Source organism: Diabrotica virgifera, chromosome 1 (assembly GCF_917563875.1).
Source record: "Diabrotica virgifera virgifera chromosome 1, PGI_DIABVI_V3a".
In the NCBI taxonomy this organism is placed as follows: Eukaryota; Metazoa; Arthropoda; class Insecta; order Coleoptera; family Chrysomelidae; genus Diabrotica; species Diabrotica virgifera.
Window position 1 is genome coordinate 252,361,167 of NC_065443.1, and position 24,707 is coordinate 252,385,873.

Below are 24,707 nucleotides of genomic sequence, written 5' to 3' on the forward strand. Positions count from 1 at the left end.
GGTGTGGTGTGGTGTGGTGTGGTGTGGTGTGGTGTGGTGTGGTGTGGTGTGGTGTGGTGTGGTGTGGTGTGGTGTGGTGTGTGTGTGTGTGTGTGTGTGTGTGTGTGTGTGTGTGTGTGTGTGTGTGTGTGTGTGTGTGTGTGTGTGTGTGTGTGTGTGTGTGTGTGTGTGTGTGTGTGTGTGTGTGTGTGTGTGTGTGTGTGTGTGTGTGTGTGTGTGTGTGTGTGTGTGTGTGTGTGTGTGTGTGTGTGTGTGTGTGTGTGTGTGTGTGTGTGTGTGTGTGTGTGTGTGTGTGTGTGTGTGTGTGTGTGTGTGTGTGTGTGTGTGTGTGTGTGTGTGTGTGTGTGTGTGTGTGTGTGTGTGTGTGTGTGTGTGTGTGTGTGTGTGTGTGTGTGTGTGTGTGTGTGTGTGTGTGTGTGTGTGTGTGTGAGAGAGAGAGAGATAGAGAGAGAGGGGATGGCAAAATTACCCTGAAACCTACACCGATTGCATTGCGACGTTGCTATTGCAGGCAGTTTCAGAATAACCACAAGAAACGAAAAACAGATAATAATATAGAAGACATACAGTAAAAACTTTTTTCAAAGTAAAATTGTGGCTTATCTTATTTCCAACAAAAATGGTAAGCTGCCCTTTAAATCAATTTGTCCAAATTTGATTGTCTTAGCACATTTTTCAAATTATAAAAGAGACGACAGGTCAAATTAATAAAAACAATAAGTTTGCAACAATGTTAAACCTCTTCTCTTTACTTACTTCCAATAGTAAATTTTCGACAAGATATTTGGGGGACCTAATATACCTACCTCTTTTTAAAATAAGTGTTTTTCATATGTAAAATCAATACTTAAATTCTTTCCGAATCTGTATAATTGTATTTAATTACATACCAGTTTTATTAAATTAAACCTTAATCCTTCCGCACTCTTTCTAATGTAGAATTCGAACATAAAATTTTGCATATCATGTGTTATGTGTTTTGGGAATTCTCACAGATACTTCTGTGGAGATTCCTGTTTCGAATTATATGATGACTTATGACCCGCAGCAACCTTATGGGAAATGGCTCTCTGTCAAATGCTCTGAAACTTTGGGTTCTGGTAGTCCTTGATGTGTAGAACAAAAGACTCAATGAGCGCGTTGCTCCAAAAAATCATGGTTTTAAGATTTACTCTGAAGTTATAGGTACAGTGAGGACATTTGAGTTGGAATAAATTCATTTTCTCAAGAACGGGTGACTCTGGAGATAAATTACGAATCAGGTTGATTTTTATTTTTAAATTATAATTTTTTGGCATATATATATATATATATATATATATATATATATATAACAAAGGAGCACTCGTAAGTGTAGGGTTTTATCGGTCAAGTGGGTGAAAAAAGAGACAAAGAATTCAGCTACTTCATCTATTTATTGAAGACGTTTCGTCTACTGCTCAGTAGACATCATCAGTTCATCTACAAAAAGAGTGGTATAAGAGACAACATCCAAAAGAGAGGTAAACAAGCACTAGCGTTACCTTAAAAAGACATGTAGCAAACGATAAGATGTACATAGTAAAAAAACCTTATCCATGAACCAACGTAATGTAAAAGTATATAACATTTAAGTGTATAGTTAATATTTAAAAAACTTTAGTACAGCCAAAGACAAGACCATGTGGTAACAGTCATATATAAAAAACAAGTGGAAAAAAGCCGGCTTGCTTTTTTTGAAGTCAAGAATGAACCAAGAAAAAACCAGATTCACTTCCAAAAACTTAGTAGTATTTAAGCATACTTCATTTTAACTTTAGGTAACATCATTAAATGAGTAGAATGCTAATATGCAACTTTAAAAATTTAAGGTCAAATAGTTACCAGCAGGTTTGAATTATCAGGTGTAAACTGACATCTCGCCAAGAGGCAGGCAACCTTTAAAAAATTATAACAAAGAGTGACTGACAACTGCAGTGCAGCGCGGTAGAATTTAAATTGATGTAATTAAAACAGTTATAAAAGTGTTTAAAAAGTGAAAGTAATATCAAGAAGTAATCAAGGGATGTACCTTATACCTCGTAGACAAGAATCACAGTTTATTTTAAACAAGTGAGGGCACTTCACACAATTATATGGAAAAGTGCCTACGTTAGTACTGGTAATCCAGTTAACTAACTAATATATAAGATAGTACAATAGTATAACTCCCATATATCGCAGCTCAAAAAGCAAGAAAAAAATATATGCAATAATTTAAGAAAATTTATAAATCAGTTTAGCAAATGAAAATTTATAAATCAGTTTAGCAAATTGTAATTTATAATTAATATCAATAATGCAACATTTTATCCTATGGCAAAATTTTAAAATGTACATCTAATAAGTAAACTGTTATTATCAAAAAAAAAAAGTGGGAAAAGCTTGAAAAAACCACCAAAAACTTTTTTACAATAAAATAATTTAAGTGAATAACATCGACTGATTCAGCAAGATCACTATTAAAGAAGTGGAAAAAGCCTGAAAACCACAAAACTTTTTTACAATATAATAATTTGAGTGTAATAATACCAACTAATTCTGCAAAATCAATGCATGGTATATTTGACTCAAGTTACTGATGTCAGTTCTCTTGTTAAGTACATTAGAGGTTTTTAATATGAAACACATCTCTAAGAACTGTCTTTTCGACAGGTTGCGTTCATTGCAAAGGATCTTGGCTTCATCAAAGTCCACCTTATGTTTTGTATCTATTGCATGTTGGGCTAAGGCACAAGTTGGTTTTTTCAAATTGATATCACTACGGTGTGAAATTAAACGTGATTTTAAAGCTCGCTTTGTCTGCCCTACATAACATGCGTCACATTCAGCACAAGGTATGTGGTAGACCACATTAACTTGTTCCAAAGTATCTGACCGTCTGGGTTATTTAGATTTTCAAGTTCCTTTTGTTAAACGTTATGTGGACGACCTATTACTAGCCTTACCACCAGACAAGACTCAGGCCACCTTGTCCATCTTCAATGGGTTTGATCCTCATTTGCAGTTCACATGTGAACTCGAGGACCCCAACAACCATAGTATCCCCTTCTTGGACATGCGTGTCACTAGAAGTGGAGATAACACACTTTGTACAAGTTGGTATAGGAAACCAATGGCCTCTAATAGGTTTCTCAACTACCATTCTTGTCATCCTTTTAAATATAAAATAAATCTTGTTAAAGCTTTAAGCTGTAGGCTACATAGGTTGGCACATCCGGTTAATCGAAGGGAATCCCTTCTGCTACTCAGAAGTATATTGGTAGATAATTCCTACCCTTCCTCCCTTATCAATAAATTTCTTTTTTCCCAAAGCTACGGTTCTTCTCTGAACGACATACCCAATGGTGACCAACTTAGATCAATATCGAATAATACTGTTAACATCACAATTCTGCCTACTACTAATCTTGGGACTCCTGTTTCCCAGTTTTCTTCACTTCCTTATTTTCCTCAGGTTACTGATAAACTTATTAAACTATATAAAAATAATAATATTCCTGTTAAGATTGCAATTAAGAACGCAAGAACAGTCAGAAATTTGTTCTCTAAGACTAAAACACCCTTGTCCCCTTTGGAACAAGTTAATGTGGTCTACCACATACCTTGTGCTGAATGTGACGCATGTTATGTAGGGCAGACAAAGCGAGCTTTAAAATCACGTTTAATTTCACACCGTAGTGATATCAATTTGAAAAAACCAACTTGTGCCTTAGCCCAACATGCAATAGATACAAAACATAAGGTGGACTTTGATGAAGCCAAGATCCTTTGCAATGAACGCAACCTGTCGAAAAGACAGTTCTTAGAGATGTGTTTCATATTAAAAACCTCTAATGTACTTAACAAGAGAACTGACATCAGTAACTTGAGTCAAATATACCATGCATTGATTTTGCAGAATTAGTTGGTATTATTACACTCAAATTATTATATTGTAAAAAAGTTTTGTGGTTTTCAGGCTTTTTCCACTTCTTTAATAGTGATCTTGCTGAATCAGTCGATGTTATTCACTTAAATTATTTTATTGTAAAAAAGTTTTTGGTGGTTTTTTCAAGCTTTTCCCACTTTTTTTTTTTGATAATAACAGTTTACTTATTAGATGTACAATTTAAAATTTTGCCATAGGATAAAATGTTGCATTATTGATATTAATTATAAATTACAATTTGCTAAACTGATTTATAAATTTTCTTAAATTATTGCATATATTTTTTTCTTGCTTTTTGAGCTGCGATATATGGGAGTTATACTATTGTACTATCTTATATATTAGTTAGTTAACTGGATTACCAGTACTAACGTAGGCACTTTTCCATATAATTGTGTGAAGTGCCCTCACTTGTTTAAAATAAACTGTGATTCTTGTCTACGAGGTATAAGGTACATCCCTTGATTACTTCTTGATATTACTTTCACTTTTTAAACACTTTTATAACTGTTTTAATTACATCAATTTAAATTTTACCGCGCTGCACTGCAGTTGTCAGTCACTCTTTGTTATAATTTTTTAAAGGTTGCCTGCCTCTTGGCGAGATGTCAGTTTACACCTGATAATTCAAACTCCATTTTCTTTTGTGTGTCGGTTGGGCTAGGATGACCTGCTGGTAACTATTTGACCTTAAATTTTTAAAGTTGCATATTAGCATTCTACTCATTTAATGATGTTACCTAAAGTTAAAATGAAGTATGCTTAAATACTACTAAGTTTTTGGAAGTGAATCTGGTTTTTTCTTGGTTCATTCTTGACTTCAAAAAAAGCAAGCCGGCTTTTTTCCACTTGTTTTTTATATATGACTGTTACCACATGGTCTTGTCTTTGGCTGTACTAAAGTTTTTTAAATATTAACTATACACTTAAATGTTACATACTTTTACATTACGTTGGTTCATGGATAAGGTTTTTTTACTATGTACATCTTATCGTTTGCTACATGTCTTTTTAAGGTAACGCTAGTGCTTGTTTACCTCTCTTTTGGATGTTGTCTCTTATACCACTCTTTTTGTAGATGAACTGATGATGTCTACTGAGCAGTAGACGAAACGTCTTCAATAAATAGATGAAGTAGCTGAATTCTTTGTCTCTTTTTTCACCCACTTGACCGATAAAACCCTACACTTACGAGTGCTCCTTTGTTATATTGGAATTGACGGTCGTACTCCTTTATGATATATATATATATATATATATATATATATATATATATATATATCATACTAGTGACGTCATCAATCTGGGAGTGATGACGCAATCGATGATTTTTTTAAATAAGAATAGGGGGTCGTGTGATAGCTCATTTGAAAGGATATTCAATTCTAAATTCACTAATATAAATATTAACATAATTATTTATACAAGGTGCCCAAAAATTTTTTTTAATTAAATTAATTGAGACAAAAAGAAGAATGTATATAATTGATTTAATTCGAAATACATTTTACTGTTGTCCGAAAACAAGAAAAAATGTTTATTTGATAAATAAATATTGTTTTTCGCTTAAATTCAATATTAAAGCTGCCACCCACCCACCTGCCTCTTAGCAGTTTGAACATTTAATTTAAGCGAAAAGCAATGTTTATTTTTCAAATTAACATTTTTTTCTGTTTTCTGACAGAAGTAAAATGTATTTCGAACTAAATATACATTCTTCTTTTTGTCTCAACTAATTTCATTCAAAAAAATTTTTGGGCACCCTGTATAAATATTTATGTTAATATTTATATCAGTGAATTTAGAATTGAATAACCTTTCAAATGAGCTGTCACACGACCCCTATCCTCATTTAAAAAAATCATCGATTGCGTCATCACGCCCAGATGGATGACGTCACTAGTGTGATATATATGCCAAAAAATTATAATTTAAAAATAAAAATCGACCTGATTCGTAATTTATCTCCAGAGTCACATATTCTCGAGATAATGAATTTATTCCAACTCAAACGTCCTCACTGTACCTATAATTCAGAGGCTTATATCTTAAAACCATGATTTCTTTGAGCTACCGCCCATTGAGTCTTTTGTTATACACATGAAGGACTACCAGAACCCAAAGTTTCAGAGCATTTGACAGAGAGCCATTTCTCATAATGTTTCTGCGGGGTCCTTTCCACTAAATAAAAATTATTTTCATAAAGCAATTTACTATTTTTGGTGACAATAAGCCACAATTTTACAATAAAACTAAGTTCATTTGACGTTTTGATTTCCACTTCGGAAATCGTTATCAAATAACCAATTCCATTGTTGTAATGTAACACACAACGTCTATAAACATTGCATTTTTACTTTTCTACTTTGCAAAATACATATAAATATAGACTAAGAGCTGCTATTGGGACCGTGCAAGTTCGGCAAAGCGACCTCTATTTCTACGCTCTGTACTTTTATTCGCACTTTTAATTATATTGGCCAATTATATTAGTCCTGGTTGCTGGATAATTGTCAAGACCATAGTCCAAAAAAATAATAAGAAGAAAAAATAAGATGCAGGTTATGTTTAGCAAACGTAAACAATTGTATGTAGTAAATAAAATCAGTTATTAAAATGCAGTACTGCAAGAAAAATACAATTAATTAAATTTACCTTTATATAATAATTGCATATCATATCAATATTGTGGAGCAATATATAATTTTTCCATAGAGTTATATATTAGCATAGAGAGAGTGTCATTCAGAGCGAAGTGACGACACCATCTTTTTTATTTGGATTAGTGCTGTTTCACTCTTACCCATAGTAAAGCTGCTACAGTTGTCCTCCTCTTCCGCGCCTATATTCACACTGAATGTAATCATAGATTTTCGATACAATGTGTTAGAAAGAGATGCAGCAAACCAGTCCATGAGATCTTGTCGTCAGGAAGCGCGGAAGGTAGGCTCCCTCTATGTTAATATATACCTCTATGAATTTTTCTGCGTCAATGACAGAAGATATGAAATATACGTCAATTTGACAATTTCAATTGACAATATGAATTATTTAAGATAGTTGCAATATTTCTCCGCGACTCGCGCACGGTCGTTTCTCGTTTCCCTTTCCAAGTACTTGCACACCGCGAATAGGTGAGCACTATATATAGAAATATAGCACATGAGTGCTATATTTCTTAATCATTTTAGGCACGATGGGACCCTATAACTTAAATAGTAGAACCTAAAAGAAAACGTTTGAACACTGTGCCGTCACTTTTCAGTGGCACATGCGTCGACAGTGGCGCATCAAACTTTCCACTTATGGACGGGATACATAAATTAAAAGTTACCCTCCCTTATTAACAGAATTAAATTTTTTTATTTTTTTAAGTTCTATGTGATTGACTCATAGGATTCAGCGTAATTTTAACCCACCACCCCCTTCCCCCTGCCCCCGCTATCAAAAACTTCATTTTTCGTTTTTATTTTTTTTGGTGGGATGCAATCAATTTTAAAATTTCAAAAAATTCACACGCATAGCTGAGGCTTTTATAAAACATGCTTATTTTTTATAGACCCATAAGTAGTGTACATAACCTCAAAAAATTAAAAGAATTTTTTTTTTCAAAAAAGCGTATAACTTTTTTTGAGGAATAGCTGCAGGTCTAATTTTTTCTTAATCTTGTGTGTTTTATCAAACACTATATTTTTAATTTTTTTCAGATTTTTCCGTAAGGCTCCCCACCTTCAGAATTGGGGATTTTCCCTATTTTATAGACTTCATAATATATCAAATCAATTTTATTTTAATAGGTTATATGTAACTTAAAGTAACTGAGTCCTTTAGAATATTTAAAAATCAGAAAAACACGTTAAAACCCCCCAAAACCCCCCTTAAAAAACAGTTTTTTGGATTTTTGAAGGTGACCAGCATTACAGAAAAATCTGAAAAAAATTAGAAATATAGTGATTGATAAAATACACAAGACTAAGAAAAAGTAAGATCTGCAGCTATCCCCAAAAAAAAAGTTATATACTTTTTTCCAAAATAAAAATTTTAAAAATTTTTTGAGGTTATGTACACTCAACTTACAGGTCTATAAAAAATAGACGTGTTTTATAAAAGCCTTAACTATGCTTGTGAATTTTTGAAATTTTAAAATTTATTGCATCCCACCAAAAAAAATAAAATCGAAAAATAAAGTTTTTGATGGTGGGGGCAGGGAGAAGGGGGTGGTGGGTTAATATCACGATGAATCTTATGTCTTAATCACATAGAACTTAAAAAAATGAAAAAAATTAAATTCTGGTAATGAGGGAGGGTATTTTTTAATTTATGTATCCCGTCCATAAGTGGAAAGTTTGATGCGCCACTGTAGACGCATGTGCCACTGAAAAGTGACGGCACAGTGCTCAAACGTTTTCTTTTAGGTTCTACTATTTAAGTTATAGGGTCCCGTCGTGCCTAAAATAATTAAGAAATTTCACCTATAGCGGCTCTTAGTCTAATAGTGCCACAACACTTGCTTATACATTTGACGCACTGTCCTTCAACATGTTAAAGAGGCACTAGAAGCTATGATTGAAGGCATATCAAAAAAATTAATAACAATCTCAGATATGCAGACAATATAATAGTCCTTGCGGATAGCAGAGAAGGGATGCAAATGGATTTTGAAAATGTAATTTTGGCCCACGCGAGTTATCGCACTACACAGTATTGTGAGAGGTATAAAATGGTTCTGAACACAATTTTACATAAAATCTTTTCCATCTAATTATAAAACAATATTCTTGATAATGAACTTCACTTGAAATTTTTAGTTAAATGTCCGATTTAGGGTTAAAATGGCTGATTTCGTAATTTTCAAAATTTTTAATCGTTTATATAACAAAAACTATTAACCTAAGAGAAAAGTCACTAAAGACCTTTTCTGTTTGGAATGATTCAAAAAACCTAAAAAAACTTCGTTCGATGCAAAAAAAATAATTTTAGGAAAAACCCCTAATCTTTCCCCTCGCCTGGCAAGGTCTTATGCTCTTCAGAATCGCCTGTCATTGTACACATTTCTTCTAAATGACTTACTCAAACACATACTTAAATTTAAACTTAACAGGAGAATGTTTATTTTTCCCCTAAATTATGCACTTTTCGATTCACCTGGTAGATACACGTACACGGCTGATGCCTGTATGGTGGTAAGTGGATATTTACTATAACTGGAATGGGGTTGACTATCAAGAATACACTATATACTCAGAACTACTTTATTTGATTGAAGTACTACCATATAAATGTATTCAGTTGATAGGTGATTACATTATTCTGCTCTAACGGCAGCAACCTCCCAAACCTAACTAATTCGACTGACCCACTAATTCTCAAATCTGACCGTGTTCCCATATTTATCAAATACTTCGTTATGTAAATATGTTTGTATATATTCTCGTTATTGTGTCAAATGAATAGTCCACCTTGTTGATCTAAGCAAAACGTGGACTTTAACTAAGGTGTTCTACTTTGCAATTATTATAACAAATATGCGTAATGTTTATTGTTTTATAAATAAATATCTAACGAATACTTTAGTTAATTTAAGTATTTTTAGAAGATCTTAATAATGAGATAAATCCCATTATACCTGCCAGGTCATGGTTTTTAGCCTTGGTGTGCTATGAATAATTATCACTATACAAATTTCTAGCCTTACAGGAAGACTGTTAGTCGGAGGGTTCACTAGCTCTTAGACTATTAATACTTTAGTTTAGTTTAAAAATTATAATTATAAATTTAGGGCTGTTATGTTAATTTCTGGTGATTTGAACTTTGTTGTAGGTAGAACCATTTTCGTTTTTCTAATTGTTTGTTTGTGTGTTAACTGTAACTGTTAATGGGGTTTTCCCAGAATAAATATTTTGTTTCACATTTTTACTCGATATGTACATAGTACACACCATAAAATTGTTATTGTGAAATCAAAACAATTAGTATTTTTGTCAGCAAAATTAAATATTAATTAAATAAGTAATTTAATGCATCCTGTTTCACTGTTAAGACCTCATTATTGAAATTCCAAAGATATTGTAAGGTTTATTCACTATTGCAGTTTGTATAAAAACAAATAAGCACTTCTTGAAAAATCGATTAATACATAGGAGTATTTTAAAAATCCGTTACTTCTCGAGAATTCGGAATAAGTAGTGTTATTTCCTGAAAAAACAAATTTCCTGGAAAAATTATAATTATCTACCCAAATTACAGAGCTCCGTGAAGTTAGCCCGAAAAAGTCGGGAAAAAAAAAGTGATCGATGCCATTCGATTGTCCACGTTTATCCACCCATCAATTTTTTTTTATAAACAGAAATTTTTTTTCGGGCTAACTTCACAAATCCACAAATTTTCGAAAATTTAAAAAACTCTTGCTATATTGTTTGTCCATCGTTTGTCCACCACATAATTTTTTTTGTTCACCCTCTGATATTTTTAAAATAATTTTTTTTTATATAATATATTGTTTACGGATAATAGGACAGTACCGCCGAAAAAGTACTTCAGACATTAGAATGAATGTTTATGCGGGAGCAGAATCTCAACTACCCATTTGTCTACACCCTCGCAGCGTTTGTCCAACCCCTAAGGTGCAAAACAACCCCCTTGAAGACTTTAATTTATTTTTTTTTAATTCTCAACCCGGGCCAAATTTACGTCCGCTTAAAAACGCATTTAAACGTTATTTCAGGTTCAGAATCCCAACTACCCGTTTGTTCACTCCTTCGCCTCGTTTGTCCAACCCCTTAAAGTGCGAAACCACCCTCCTGCAGATTGTAATTATTTTTTTATTTCTTAATTCCAGCTAACTTCAGGTCCGCTTAAATGAGTATTTAACCTTAATTCAGGGACAAAATCCCAACTACCCGTTTGTCCACCCCTTGGCAACGTTTGTCCAACCCCTTAAAGTGAAAAACCACCCTCCTGCAGATTGTAATTATTTTTTTATTTCTTAATTCGGGCTAACTTCACGTCCGCTTAAATGAGTATTTAACCTTAATTCAGGGACAAAATCCCAACTACACGTTTGCCCACCTCTTCACAGCGTTTGTCCAACCTCTTAAAGTGTGAAACGACCCCCATGGAGATTGTAAATATTTTTTTATTTCTTAATTCGCGCTAACTTCACGTCCGTTTAAACGCGTATTTTAACATTAATTCGAGTGCCGAATCACAACTACTCGTTTGTCCACCCCTTCGCAGCGTTTGTACAACCCCTTAAAGTGCGAAACAAACCCCCCCTTAATTGTAATTATTTTTTTATTTTCTTAATTCGGGCTAACTTCACGTCCGCTTAAATGCGTATTTAAACGTTAATTCGGGGGTAGAATCCCAACTACACGTTTGTCCAACCCCTTAAAGTGCGAAACGACCCCCATGGAGATTGTAATTATTTTTTAATTTCTTAATTCGGGCTAACTTCACGTCGGTTTAAACGCGTATTTTAACGTTAATTCGGGTGCAGAATCACAACTACCACTTTGTCCACCCCTTCGCAGCGTTTGTTTAACCCCTTAAAGTGTGAAACGACCCCCATGGAGACTGTAAATAAATTTTTATTTCTTTATTCGGGCTAACTTCACGTCCATTTAAACGCGTATTTTAACGTTAATTCGGGTGCAGAATCACAACTACCCGTTTGTCCACCCCTTCGCAGCGTTTGTCCAACCCCTTAAAGTGCGAAGCAACCCCCCTGTTAATTGTAATTATTTTTTTATTTCTTAATTCGGACTAACTTCACGTTCTCTAAATGGGTATTTAAACGTTAATTCAGGGGCAGAATCCCAACTACACGTTTGTCCACCTCTTCACAGCGTTTGTCCAACCCCTTAAAGTGCGAAACGACCCCCATGGCGATTGCAAATATTTTTTTATTTCTTTATTCGGGCTAACTTCACGTCCGTTTAAACGCGTATTTTAACATTAATTCGAGTGCAGAATCACAACTACCCGTTTGTCCACCTCTTCGCAGCGTTTGTCCAACCCTTTAAAGTGCGAAACAACCCCTTGTTAATTTTAATTATTCTTTTATTTCTTAATTCGGGCTAACTTCACGTCCGTTTAAACGCGTATTTTAACATTAATTCGAGTGCAGAATCACAACTACCCGTTTGTCCACCTCTTCGCAGCGTTTGTCCAACCCCTTAAAGTGCGAAACGACCCCCATGTAGATTGTAATTATTTTTTTATTTCTTAATTCGGGCTAACTTCGCGTTCTCTTAAATGGGTAACGTTAATTCGGGGGCAGAATCCCAACTACACGTTTGTCCACCCCTTCACAGCGTTTACATTATTATAGATGTTATTGCATTGGAAAAGATTTTGATAGGAACATATATGATTCATAATATTTATAGCATCTTCTTCGATTAAAGAAATACCTGAAGCAGGAATTGCCGTAGAACAAAAATTATCATGAGACCAAGAACAGTGTAGGTTGAAGTCCTCTGCAATACAGAAATGAGAGGTGGGAAATGTATTTGAAAGATTATCGATACTGTTATTGAAAGAGATATATTTTTCTAAAGCAGATTTAAGAGGAAAATAAAGCGCACCCAAAATAAGCGGGCAATTAGTACTGCCTACAGCCACATATATTTGTTCTATACCTGGAAAAGATTCCAGCAGTCTACTAGGGATAGTTGAGCGTACTGCAATTAGAACTCCCCCCCCTCTGCTCGCAGTACTAGTGAGGTGAGAACGGTCCTTTCTATATATTACATAATGAGTAAGATCAAGTTCTGAGTCAAATATTTGGTCATTTAACCAAGTTTCAGTAAATATAATTATATCATAACAAACTCCCTGCGAATTGTTTCTAATAACACGAAGTTTAGTGCGCAATCCATGGCAATCCTGAGTAAGTTCAGGATTAGTTTCCAAGGCACAGGCATCAACGTAAACTTATCCTGGACATGTTCAGGATTTTTCGCTCCACAAACAATTTTCGGATTCGTAATGTAATGACGGGTTGCATACATTAAGGTTAGAGAAGGAAGCCTTTTCTTGTCCCTTTCTTATTTCAAAATCAATGTCAACAAAAAATGTAAATCCAACAGAGGACATCGCACACATCTTATGGAAAATATAATGTCACTCAAATTCAATAAAATTTATATGAATATATTCGTTTCAATTTAACGATCAATTCTTATCATTGCGTCAACTCTTAATTTTCAATAATAAGAGCAGAAATTGATATAAATCAATCTGAAATCAAATGGGTAGGTACATAAGTTAGAGAGAGAAAAAATATTTTAAAATACCAAAATTATAGTTAGTTCATAAATCTTCTCGAGCTCTTAAGCATCTTATTATAATAGTTTCACTAATCCGCTTAGGCCCAGCGGGGTTTAAGCTGTTTTGAATAGCACCAAGAGCAATAGTGATTATAACTGACACGTTTATAGACTCCAAAAATGTGATTTCGATAAACTTTAATTGCAATTTGCGCCGTAATTAATCATAATTAAGAGTTGGCGCAATGATAAGAATTGACAGTTAATTTAAAACGAATCTATTCATATAAATTTTATTGAATTTGAGTGACATTATATTTTCCATAAGATGTGTGCGATGTCCTTTGTATGTCAACAAAGAGAAAGAGAATAACAGCAACAGGCAAAGGATTAACTTAACTTTCTATTCAGTGCCTTTCTTAAAAGTTAGAAATTTGATTAGCGTCTTTATTATTTCGACAATATAATTTGTTATTTCCAGGCCGAAATCTGGCTTAAATTTTTGTAGATAGTAAAAGATTGTTGAGTTACTTGGAAATTGCAGCTTGTTAATTAGATATTAAAATTACCTTAAACTTCCTGGGGGTTGATCATTATCTGAAGGAAGGAATAATTTAGTAAAGCAATCATTTCCAATTTTGATATATGTATATGTATTGAATTTGATAGGTTGTGCGTGGCATTGTGTTGTGGTTTATTACACCACAAAAATAATGAAATATAACAAGACACAAGAAATAGTTTCAGAATAAGTTTGATGTGTTGTTTATGTTTCATTATATTCAATAAGAGACTAATTTAACTCATAAATTAAACTGAAAAATAAACCACAAGAATATGTAGGTACTTATAAGCTCATCTAGATAGAAGAAATTAAGTAAAAACAGAGTACAATTTATTGTAATACATACTACCATAATATATAATTATCGAATATCGAATGAAAAGTAATTAGACAAGGCAAAAACGGCGGGTTCGTTGGGAAAAATATTCCCATGAGATTTTTTTGCACAATTACATTCGTGAGACATCCCAGAATAAGGTCCAAGAAGTCGCCCACGTGAAAAGTGGGCCAAATTTTTTTTAATCAAATTGCAAAAATCAATATTTTGGCCCAGACAATTTTTTTTGTAGGTTTTTTGGACCATTCTGGATAAAAAAGGTCTCTTATAATTTTTCTCTAAAGTTGATCGTTTTTGAGTTATAAGCAATTTAAAATTGAAAAAAATGAAAAATGGCGATTTTCAAGGCTTAATAACTCTGTTAAAAGTTATTATTATGAAAGTCAGAAAGTGACTAAATCAAAGTTTAATGCCCCCCCTACAAGATCCCGAAGAAATTTTTGTCAATATTTTATTACTAAGCTGTTATTTTTAAGTAATAATATTGAGCGCCATGCACGTGGTAGCCGGCCGTAAATGCTGAGTGCGAGAGAGATGCCACTCCGGCAGTCCAATTGTGCATCTTACTTGCACTCACATTTACGGCCGTCTACCACGTGCATGGCGCTCAATATTATTACTTAAAAATAACAGCTCAGTAATAAAATAATGACAAAAATTTCTTCGGGATCTTGTAGGGGGGGGGGGGGGCATTAAACTTTGATTTACTCACTTTCTGACTTTCATAATAATAACTTTTAACCGAGTTATTAAGCCTTCAAAATCACCATTTTTCGTTTTTTTAATTTTAAATTGTTTATAACTCGAAAACGATCAACTTTAGAGAAAAATTATAAGAGACCTTTTTTATCCAAAATGGCCCAAAAACCTACAAAAAAATTGTCCGGGCCAAATATATTGATTTTTGCAATTTGATTAAAAAAATTGTTAAAAAAAATTTGGCCCACTTTTCACGTAAGCGACTTCTTGAACCTTATTCTGGGATGTCTCACGAATGTAATTATGCAAAAAAATCTCATGGGAATATTTTTCCTAACGAAGCCGCCGTTTTCGCCTTGTCTAAATAAGATAATAATATTAGAAAAGGTACCTACTTATTTATAAACATACTAAATGGAAAACATTGACAAAAACAACTAACAAAGCTTTGATATAAAAAATATTAAAGTTTGAAGAATATTTAAATGATACAACACTTGACATAATTTCAAAACTTTAAAAACCAGAATCTACAGCTACAAGTTGTTTAACAAAACAAATACAGTCGGAAAAATGAAAGAATACCTCTCTTGTTTGTTATTTGTGGAAAAAAAACAGCAAATACAAAATATGTGATTGATGTGATCATTCATGGGTATTCCTTCATTTTTCCGACTGTATTTTAGGTTAAGAATTGGAAGGAGTAAGAACAGAATGTCAAGAAATTCTTCCCAAATATTTTGTGCGTCAGTGCCAACTTAAAATCCGAAACAAAATCCTCGAACGCCAAGAGGGTATCCCGGACAGGTTCAGGATCTTTTTATGTACTGCGCGAATACCGAATTAAAAATCCGGGGGGTGTTCAGAGGGAAAGATTGGACTCCGTGAACGCTCAATTTTGTAATGCGCAGGCATTCTCCCTCTGGGTACATTCAGGATGTCCAACAGAGCTATAGAGGCACTAGAAGATATCATTGAAGGCATATCAATTAACTGAACACTAGTGAATAATCTCAGATACGCAGACAATACAATACTCCTTGCAGACAGCAGAGAAGGGTTGCAGATTTTGGTTGATCATACTACACAGTACTGGGTACTAGAGGTATGAAACGGCCCTGAACACAATTTTACATAAAATCTTTACCAGCTAATTATAAAACAATGTTTTGTTTTCATTTTTATTTTCATTCATATTTTTACCATAAAATTGATATTCAAATTGAATCAAAACAATTAGTATTTTTGTCAGCAAAATTAAATATTAATTAAATAAGTAATTTAATGCATCCTGCTTCACTGTTAGGACCTCATTATTGAAATTCCAAAGATATTTTAAGGTTTATTCAGTATTGCAGTGAATATAAGAAACACATAAGCACTTAATTTTTCTAGAATGATCGATTAATATATAACACAAGAGTACATATTTTAAAAATCCGTTACTTCTCGAGAATTCGGAAGTAGTGTTATTTCCTGGAAAAACAAATAACATGCTCCCAGTGATATTTACAAATATAGAGCCTATTATATTAAAAATTATCTACCCAAAACGATAGCCTGTAGAGATAATAATTATAATACACAGTTTTCTTAAAATAATACACTTGTTATCACTCTGAGGTATGTTTGATAGTATTTTATGTATTTGTTTACTTGGGAATAAAGTGGCATGGATGTCATGCCTCAAACAAACCGATAAATAAACTGAGGATACTCACTTCTAGCACCACAATCGACGCAGACATTGTTTCCAGGATATTTTAATAGCTCACTAAGAAATTTTTCGTTTCTATCAACCATTTTAAACACTTAATTCAATCCATTCATTTTAATAACACCAGACAACTACAACAAACCGTCACCATTTTTGTCAATTCTTCAGAGCATAGTTGCCAAGTATCTAGACAAAACAAATCTAAAAAGTATACATAAATTATGTTGTACTCAAATCAATCAAATGTACAATTTAAAATTACAGTTTTTAAAAAATTTCCTTTTAAGAATAGCTGAAATGACAAACTGAATAATACTTCATTTAAGTTTTACATTAACCGACACTAATTAAATAAATTTATCCCAGAATCTCAGAAATTATGTTGCACCGGCAACCCTGCTACTCCCACCCAGTTTATGCTTCTTTAAACTAAAGCCAGTTTCAAATACACTAATTTAAACTTAGCTACACGCTGTCATTTAATTACGCACCAATCAAAACTCTTGGTTCTAAGTTGAATGTGCTTTTGAAATAATTTTTTTAAACAAAATAATTTAAATACTAGGGGTTTTTGTACTTATAACGAAATACTTATGAATAGTTTAATATTATTTGCCGAATATATACCGTAAATTTTATAATCCTCATTTTTTTGATAAAGTTGTCATCCAAATTTTCAAATATTTGGAACATCCTTAATTATGTTCCTGATGACGTCGTGTATGCGCTGCGCGTAAAATAATGGCGGTGGTCTAATATGGCTGCTCGTAATTTTTTAAGAAGATAATTGTTTGGTTTATTGACGAACTACTTGATATTCTTAATTAAATATTGTGCTTCATGTGATGTACATTGTGTCGTTAACATTAGAAACACAGTATTGATGTATTTCGCGTTTTATGATAATAAAATTGTGAGAGTTTAGGTAGGCAATAAAAGTGTTTACACTGACATCGTTATCCCGCAAGCACGTTTTTATTAGATAATTACCATTTTTTAATGTTAGGAGACGATAGTGCAACGGTTTAACCAAAGCTTGTTTGTATGTTTTAAGCGGCTACCCCAGAAAAATGGAGTCTAGTATTACCCAAGGATACGAAAATGCAGGAGTTGTTTCCGATGTAAATAAACAGATATCTTATGAAGAGAATACAGTTGCTTACGGCCAGGAGAATTATCCTGTTGGAACCCAGATAGTAGCCGAAGGATTTCATGTAGAAGGTAACTACTGCTTAACTAATTTTGTAACTTAATAACAGTGCTATAGTTCCTCAGTATATAAACTTACCTCAAAACTTTTGCACCACCAAAAGTCATGATCGTTTTCATACAATAAAAGCTCTACTCGCGAGGTATATGTTCCGTAAATATGCCACAAATACATAAACCATTAATATGGAATGGTAATTTATATGGGGATACATTCCTACAGTGTATTTCAAACATGTGATGCAGTGTACAAGGATAGCCCCATGCAAATTAATGAGAATTTTTTTGACAACGTTGCTGCTCTTCGTGGCAGCAGCCGTGAAAGGTAGTATTAGGCAGGTACTTGTAGAGGATTATCGCTGTTAACTGCTGTGGAATACTAAAGGATTTATTTATGATAATTCACAGAATGCCAAACCCTCTTACAATATATAGGTCTGGATCCCTCGTATGAAAAAAAAGTTGATTAATAGCAAGCTGAAAATTTGTTAATAGCTTAAGGGTGTCTAGTCAGACAAACTTTGATATATGGGAACACTGGAACAGGGGAAGTTTTAATTGTGGAACAGGTTAAAAATTTGGAATGGTCAGACCACGAAAACGGCACATGTATTTTGTCTGACAGAACAGACTTAAACTCTCCGAACAGAGATTAAACTCTCATGTAAAAATCAGACTGCTATTTATCACCAAATGGGCGTTTTAATGAGTGGAACATGTAGAATATGTCAAATGACAGGAATTATGACAAGTGATAAATAGCAATCTGATTTTTGCATGAGAGTTTAATCTCTGTTCGGAGAGTTTAAGTCTGTTCTGTCAGACAAAATACATGTGCCGTTTTCGTGGTCTGACCGTTCCAAATTTTTAACCTGTTCCACAATTAAAACTTCCCCTGTTCCAGTGTTCCCATATATCAAAGTTTGTCCGACTAGACACCCTTAAGCTATTAACAAATTTTCAGCTTGCTATTAATTAACATTTTTTTCATACGCGTGATCCAGACCTAATACAACCATACTGTTTTCTAAGGTTTGAAAGGGAGTGTAAGTGACAAAATAAAAACGCAAATACATAAAAAAACCAGTTTAAGTTTTTGACCATACATATTGATTTGTTACATATCTTTAGGTTTAGGCAATGGTTTAAAGAATTTAATAATTTTCTCTTGTTCGGCAATTTTTAAAAACTCCTTCAATTCAGACTGATATTCAGCAGTGCCATTAGCAATTTGCCTCTTAAAAATAAGACTTTGTTCCATAGATAAACCAATTTTGATCAAAAAATCACAAAGCTCATTTGCCATTCTTACAGCTTCACTAAGATTTTTCAAATTAAATGTCATGTTTCCAGTGCCTGTTGAAGCCTTGTCTTCAGTGGGTCGTGAATTTAATATTTCTTCCAAGTCAGTTTCCATCAAATCTTCATCTTGCGATCCAAGTAACTCCTGAAAGTCACTTGATTCTATCTGTTCCAACCCATCTCGTCCTATTCCACTTGCAATTTCGTCAATGTTTGCAGTTAAAGTTTAAACTTCAACTTGCACAGATTTTTCCTCATTTCCTGTAGTCAGAACAGGCCACAGTTTTTTCCAGCATGATATCAATGTCTATGGTTTCAGTTCTTCCAATGATTCTTCTATGTTTACAATGCATTTTACTATGAAAAATTTCTTCCAGGATTCTATATTCAGTATCAATTTGAAGGCTTGTCTAACGCAATAGAGCTTAAAGGCCTAGATTATTGCTTGGTCCAGAGGTTGAGGAAAAAAATGTCACTTTTATATTTAGATACATAGTTTCAAGTTCACCAGAATGGCCTAGTGCATTATCCAAAAATAGAACTGCTTTAGTGTAAAGAAAAAAAACTGAAGAGGTGCAAATTGTTGTATTTCAAATAAGGTTCAACTTCAGAAACAAAACAATTCGGGAACACAACTTTCTTATTAGCATGCCAAAGCACTGGCAGGTCAACCTTGCTTTATTTTTTAATGTACAAAGATTTGGAGATCTATAAGGCATCAATGGTTTAATAACACAATCTCCAGATGTATTAGAACGAAGCAGTAGTGTAACTCTATTTTTTGCTGCTTAAATCCATGGGCAGACTTTTAGCAATGAACATTAGCAACGAAATTAGCAACAAATATTCGCAGTGTAAGATACGTGAAACGATCATGCGTGAATAGCGGAAAAATATTGCATCTTTTTTAAATAATTCATATTGTCAATTAAAATTGTCAAATTGACATATATTTCATACCTACTGTCACTGAAGAAGAAAAATTATATATTGCTCCACAATATTGATATGATATGCAATTATTATATAAAGGTAAATTTAATTAATTGCATTTTGCTTGCAGTAGTGTATTTTAATAACCAATTTTATTTATTACATATAATTGTTTACATTTTTTATTATTTATTGAAGGACCGAAGTCCATTAGTACATAAAACAATTAAAATGTCACACAAACTAGAAAAACAATTCAAAATAATCTAGTACAAAATTGGTAAATACATAAACAATAATAAAATTACTTCCTCTCATTTAACAATTGAGAGCTAGTCCTGTAACACAAAGTAATAAAATCTAAATATCTAAGACAATAACAGTAATTGACAAATTAGTCCTGAAATTAAAACATTAATTTAAATATAAATGTAATTGTGTGGAAAACGCAGTAAAGTCGTTCATAAAGAAATCAATATGTGGAGATAATGTGTTTGCTAATTTAATAGTTTTACAAAGATAGGAACTTGAACATAGTTTGTACAGTTAATTACTTCGTGGAAGGTGGTCACAGAACGGGTGGTTCTTGAAGGTACATGTAGACCAATTTTATTTAAGAGTGAGTAATTTTAATAACATAACCTGAATCTTATTTTTTCTTCTTATTATTTTTTGGACTATGGCCTTGACAATTATCCAGCATCCAGGACCATATGATTGGCCAATATAATTAAAAGTGCGAATAAAGTTGCAGAGCGTAGAAACCAGCTGTCGCTTTTCCAAACTTACATGGTCCCAATAGTAACTGAATCACATTTTTGAAAACACAAATAAGGAGCTTTTTCTTACTGTAGTTGATTTTCTTGTGGACAGATTAACGGATTCCATTAATTTTTTTATTAATTTAGATTTTTCTTTGGTATTTACACTGTTGGGCACTGGTTTACTCAAACTTCTTTTTAAGCTTATGCCGGGTGGAAAAAAAGAAATGTTTTTCTTGTGTTAGGTTTGAGACACCCTGTAAGGAGGACAAGGTACAAGGGTGGGTATACATCGAAACAGTTTTATTCTTTAACATATCCGTACCTCAGAACAAAAGTGTAAAGTCACAGAATGTAAATTTTACAGGAGAGTGAAAATAAAAATTATTTTTAGTGTTTTGTAACATTTTCCATTTAATACATTAAATTTTATTTAGCAAATTCTTATTAATGTGAATAATGATCATTGTTCTTTTTACCACTAACAAGAACATTTTTTGAAAATCACTGTTTTTGGAAAAATGGATTTAACACATTTCCGCTCTGAAAACTAAATTTTTGACTGTTGCTTAATATTTATTTTGCTACCTATCCTATTGAAAAGACGGAGGTCTATTACGAAAAATATCATAACTATTTTACAAAATTAAGGAAATATTTGGATATAAAGAACTAAAAATATTATACGGACGTATTTGTAACAAAACCATTAATACAGTTGTATAACGCAACTGTATTTTTATTAACTAAAAAAATTAACAATACATTTTTTAAGTACATAAAAAATAATTAAAAACTTAACAAATGCAGGGCTACTGCCGTTATATCAGTAATGTGAATTGTGTCTTTATGCACAAGAGTCTGAAAAAAATCGTGAATCCTCGCTGGAACCCACTTTAGCAGAAGATCATTGAATTTTTTAGTACTTATCGGATTTAGGTCCTAAACATCCTAAACATTGCAGAAATATTTTAGTGACCTCCTAATTATTTGTTCGTCGTCATTCTTCGACCATAATGTGATTCTTCATATGGATATTGATATTGATAAGCTATTATATGCTTATGAATCCCATCCTTTGCCTCATTCTTTACTTTATTTTTAGATGGCTGCTTTCCTCTTTTGTCACATTCTAAAACTCCACTTGTTTGCATATTTTCAAGTGAACATCGAACAATAGATTGAGAAATATCTAGTCTCTTTTCTTCAATGCTAAAAAAATATTTCCAGTTACAATGGCTAGCTTGAGCACCTGTTCGTTCTCTTTTTCTTTTGATACACTTTTTTTAAGATAAGAACATAAAAACTGTCTTTTTGGATCTATGGTTGTCTCATGATTCCAAAATTGTCAGTGAATTTGTGCTCTGTGAGGCACAAACTTGCCAAATTTTAAAAGATTGTAGACTTAATGCTTTGCCTGAATTGCATTATGTGGGACATAATACCTTTTGTTGGACATACTATGGTTTTGCCCTGGGAAACGTATACACCATTTTGGATCTAATACATTTGAAGTGCAGAAGATACCGTTTTGCTCTAAGCGAAGTGTGGACTTAAAACTGTTCATACAAGGCTATTTTGGCCAATTTCAGTCGAAACAGCTAATAAGAAACACCAGTGAATAGAACGGAAAATTTTAAGCCCAGTGAGCTAAAAAAGTAAAAAACTGAAATTTTGGACTTAATACAGTTTTGCTCTGAGGTACGGATATGTGTTTTAACTGAAATACTTAATACTAAATTAATAAAAAATAACAACAGTTAACAAAACTTTAAAAACAGAGAGATAATGACAAGACAAATGCTGCAAATAGGCTGGTTCTGAACAACAATAAAACTAGATACCTAAGTGATTTTAACAATTAGAGATCTGGGTGATGTGAATGATGGAGCCTGCGAGATTGGATTTTTAGGAGTTTTAGATCCAAAATTAAGGTGGGGTCTACATATGCAAACTTATGCAAAAGACTAAATAAAAATATCATTATTTTAAGAAACCTTTCAAAATGCTTCTCACTGGAGATCTTATGTACAACATATCACTCCATATTCCACTCACATCTTTCATACTCTATCCTTGCATGGGGTCATGCATCTGACACATATAGATTATTTGGTCTGCAGAGAAAGGCAATGAGGGTCCTTATTGGTTTGAGTTTAGAGAGGCCTGTCATCAGACTCACGAAAGACTGGTAATTCTTACTGTATCTTCGATTCATGAAGAGGAATATCAATATCTAACCTCTGGGATATGTAAGGGATATGACATTTCGACAGTGTTGGCGAAAATTGTAAACCGTGGGGGACGGTTGTATCTATGTACGTTAGAGTACTTTTTTTTAAACGATGTATCACTGTTGTGTGTTGTTTTTTAATTGGTTACTTACATAGAGAAATAGTGGAGTGAAATCTTTTTGTTTTCCTACACCCAAAAATAGGTTGGAGCAATGAAAAAAGGGATTATAGCTTAGTTACTTTTGCCAATTTTTTTTTGTGTCTATGAATGTTTTAAATATAAAAATAGACTTACGGAATTATATTTTTTGTTAAAAGGTACAATTTTTGAATTTACATAAAACAGCATTCATAGATTATTTTGTTTTACTTTAAATGCATTGTAAATTATTTTTGGTATATTTGGAATTTGATGTGAGAGTATAAAATAATTGACGATAAGACAACACTGACATGTTCTGCCGTGCTTAGCGAAAACGCTGTATCTGCAAAAATCTGAAAAAATTAAATCACTTGCAGCGTTTATTCTAAGCAGGCATTAGATGCGGCGTTCTGCCTAAGTATGTGACAGATTTTTACAGAGTACTTAAGTATGTGTAAAAATTTTAAGGTTAGATTTTTGCCATTTTTCAACAAGAACGGTTGTTTGATATAATTTTTGAAAATGACGAATAGAACAAAGTGAATAGGTACTGCAGAAGGCTATTGCTTTATCAACAGAAAATCTAAACAGCGATGTTTGTGTTGGTGATCAAGAAATAATGTGTGGGTCTGAAAACAATTTGGTACTACTAAGTGAGACTTCTTCACGTTGTCCTTGTGCCCTATAAGAGTATCAGACTTTGGTATCACCTATCCATCTTTTACCCATTTCTTCCACGCCTTCTGGTCTCCTGCCATTTCCTTCATCTGTTGCACTGTTTTCCCTCTCTTTGTCCCGATTTCCTCGATTTGTTCTATCCACCCCTTTCTAGGTCTGCCCCTTCTTCTTTTCCCATATCTTTTGGCATCTGTCACCTTCTTTACTAGTCTATTCTCGTTCATCCTAGTTATATGTCCAAACCAATTCAGTTTTCTTTTTTCAATTTGTTTCTCTATTAGTTCCTGGCTTAGCACATTTCTGATGTTTTCGTTCCTTTCCCTGTCCATCTTCGTCTTTCCAGCTATTTTTCTCAGCTGCTTCATTTCTGCTGCATTTATGGCACTTTCATGTCTTTTATTTGTGACCCATGTCTCGCTTGCATATAGAAGAGTTGGTACTGTGATTGTATTATATACATGTATTTTTGTTTCCTGGATGATTTCCCTTTTTCCCAGTATCGTATTATTAATCGAGACAAATAACGAAATAAGTAATCAATTGTTGTGTTTATCTAAGTGATATTGCGATATTCTTGAAATTGTGCCTATAACCACCGAAGATGCCGTATATCTCGTTTAAAATGAAAATACGGCCACCACAGTATTAAATTCTTTACAGCAGCCAAAAGAATATCATGAAATACTTCCATTTAATGTGGAGTTTCCTGAGATAAGTGTATGTATATTGTTTGTTGATGCGAGATTCTGTTGATGCTGAGATTTGTTGATGTGTTTCAATGTTTTGCTTTCGTTTGTAATAAAATCTTGTTTCTTATCAAAAATGTTTTTTATTCTCCTTTTTAATCGTTATATTGTATTTATTATATTATAAAATAAGAAAATGCTTAGCGAAAACGCAGTACTGTTT

At 33.0% G+C, this 24,707-nt stretch overlaps 2 protein-coding genes across 3 annotated transcripts in view; one reads left to right on the plus strand and one right to left on the minus strand.

Moving 5' to 3' along the window:
- The window catches only part of LOC114335032 (arf-GAP with dual PH domain-containing protein 1-like), a 40,069-nt gene extending 23,357 nt beyond the window's left edge, over positions 1–16,712 (minus strand). The window contains exon 1 of the mRNA XM_028285189.2: positions 16,544–16,712. Coding sequence (XP_028140990.1) covers positions 16,544–16,625 — 82 coding nt within the window. The 5' untranslated portion in view covers positions 16,626–16,712. The remainder of the gene's footprint in view (positions 1–16,543) is intronic.
- A 545-nt stretch (positions 16,713–17,257) lies between these two features.
- LOC114335034 (uncharacterized) overlaps positions 17,258–24,707 on the plus strand; it is a 100,107-nt gene continuing 92,657 nt past the window's right edge. For both annotated transcript variants that reach the window (XM_028285190.2, XM_028285191.2), the window contains exons 1-2: positions 17,258–17,464; positions 17,594–17,760. In XM_028285190.2, coding sequence (XP_028140991.1) covers positions 17,610–17,760 — 151 coding nt within the window. In that variant the 5' untranslated portion in view covers positions 17,258–17,464; positions 17,594–17,609. The remainder of the gene's footprint in view (positions 17,465–17,593; positions 17,761–24,707) is intronic.